Raw genomic sequence first — 1,370 nt, 5'->3', positions numbered from 1 at the left:
TCGCCAGCATTATCAATAAACATTTGCGAGTAACGTATTAAATTTTCTTGTATTTTTTCAACTTCATTCTCTTGCATTTGCAGATCTTCTTGTTCTAAGTTTAACAGTGACTCTAATTTTTCAATATCATGCGTAAGATTATCAATATAATCCATTAAATTACCAGTTTTCACGTTAAATTCATGTTTCTTTCTATCAAATTCAATTAAATTATCACTGTACACATCTTTTACCTTTTGATACTTTTCTTCTTCTTCACAACATGTTTTCAGTAATATAGCATGTTCCTTGTGAAGCTTAAGCGTTTTAACTCTTATATCATTAAGTGATAAATTTCTAATTTCTTCCGGAATATTATTAGAAGAATTCAAAGTTTTGCACTTTAAGTCAGGTTCTAAGTCATAAAGCTCTTTCAATGTCGCATTCAAAATATTTATTTCATTTTCCAAAGATTTCATATAAATTTTATTCTTCTTATAAATATTGCATCTGGCTTTTAAATCAGCAACGTATTTTTTAAATGTTTGCCCTCTAAGTATTTCCCCGCCTAATATTTGACTCAATTCATCAATTTTGTTTAAAACCTGTTCATTGTTCAATCGAATTTTAAGAATTTGTTTAGACAATAATGATTTCTTCTTTAATAATATACGCTGCTGATTTTGCATCGCATTTATGGCATCATCTTGATCTTTAGTTTTGTGAAGTTCATTCACAGTGTGTTTTAAAGTTTCTTGATATTCTTCAAGCTGTTGTAAGTCATCATCACTTGGCTCCGTTGCCACTTTCTCAAATATTTTTAAATCAGCGTTTATTTCATTGAGAGACATTACATATACTTGTTGCGCATCTGTATAATACTCAGATTTTTCAATTAATTCTTCAAGAGAAGATATTTTATCACGGCGGTTATAATTTCTAATCGTGTCGATTCGTTCTTGAACTATTGCATTGTCTTCTTCAAATTGTTTACTTAGTTTAGCGAATTTCTTTCTTTGTTTTAGCAATTCCCAAGTTTCTTGCAGTAAATTTTCTGACAATTCTGCCTTTTTGCACTGCGCATCTATTCGTTTCTCCAAGTTGCTTAACTCAATTTTCATTTGGTAAATATCATCTTCTAACTCTTTAGTTTCTTTAGCAAAAACAGCTTCTTTCTTGTTTTCGGAATATTTCAGCCAAAATGTTTCGATTGTATCCTCATATACTTTATACATATTTTGCAATTTCAAATCATCACAGAAAATGTTTTGCGGTACTTCTATTTTTGTAACGTATTTTGAAAAATAAAATCTTTTTCGTATATTTGCTTCATTTTGGAGTAAAAAGGTTAATATTGGATAAATAATTTCTTTTGAAGCCGCAACTAATCC

The 1,370-nt window shown here is 29.1% G+C and overlaps 1 protein-coding gene across 1 annotated transcript; it reads right to left on the bottom strand.

Moving 5' to 3' along the window:
• Window positions 1-34: 34 nt before the first annotated feature.
• LOC135803111 (intraflagellar transport protein 81 homolog) lies at window positions 35-1,214 on the bottom strand (the record flags this gene model as incomplete). The annotated part of the gene is made up of 1 exon (XM_065316728.1): window positions 35-1,214. A coding segment is annotated over exon 1 (1,180 nt), but the record flags the coding sequence as incomplete, so codon positions are not given.
• Between the last annotated feature and the right edge of the window lie 156 nt (window positions 1,215-1,370).

Source organism: Atheta coriaria, unplaced genomic scaffold, assembly GCF_025399875.1.
Source record: "Atheta coriaria isolate IRGN ID8LTWV9N9 unplaced genomic scaffold, Caltech_Dcor_3.1 scaffold2926_size1370, whole genome shotgun sequence".
Lineage (NCBI taxonomy): Eukaryota > Metazoa > Arthropoda > Insecta > Coleoptera > Staphylinidae > Dalotia > Dalotia coriaria.
Note: the sequence above shows the minus strand (reverse complement) of the source record. Positions and strands in the feature narration are given on the sequence as shown.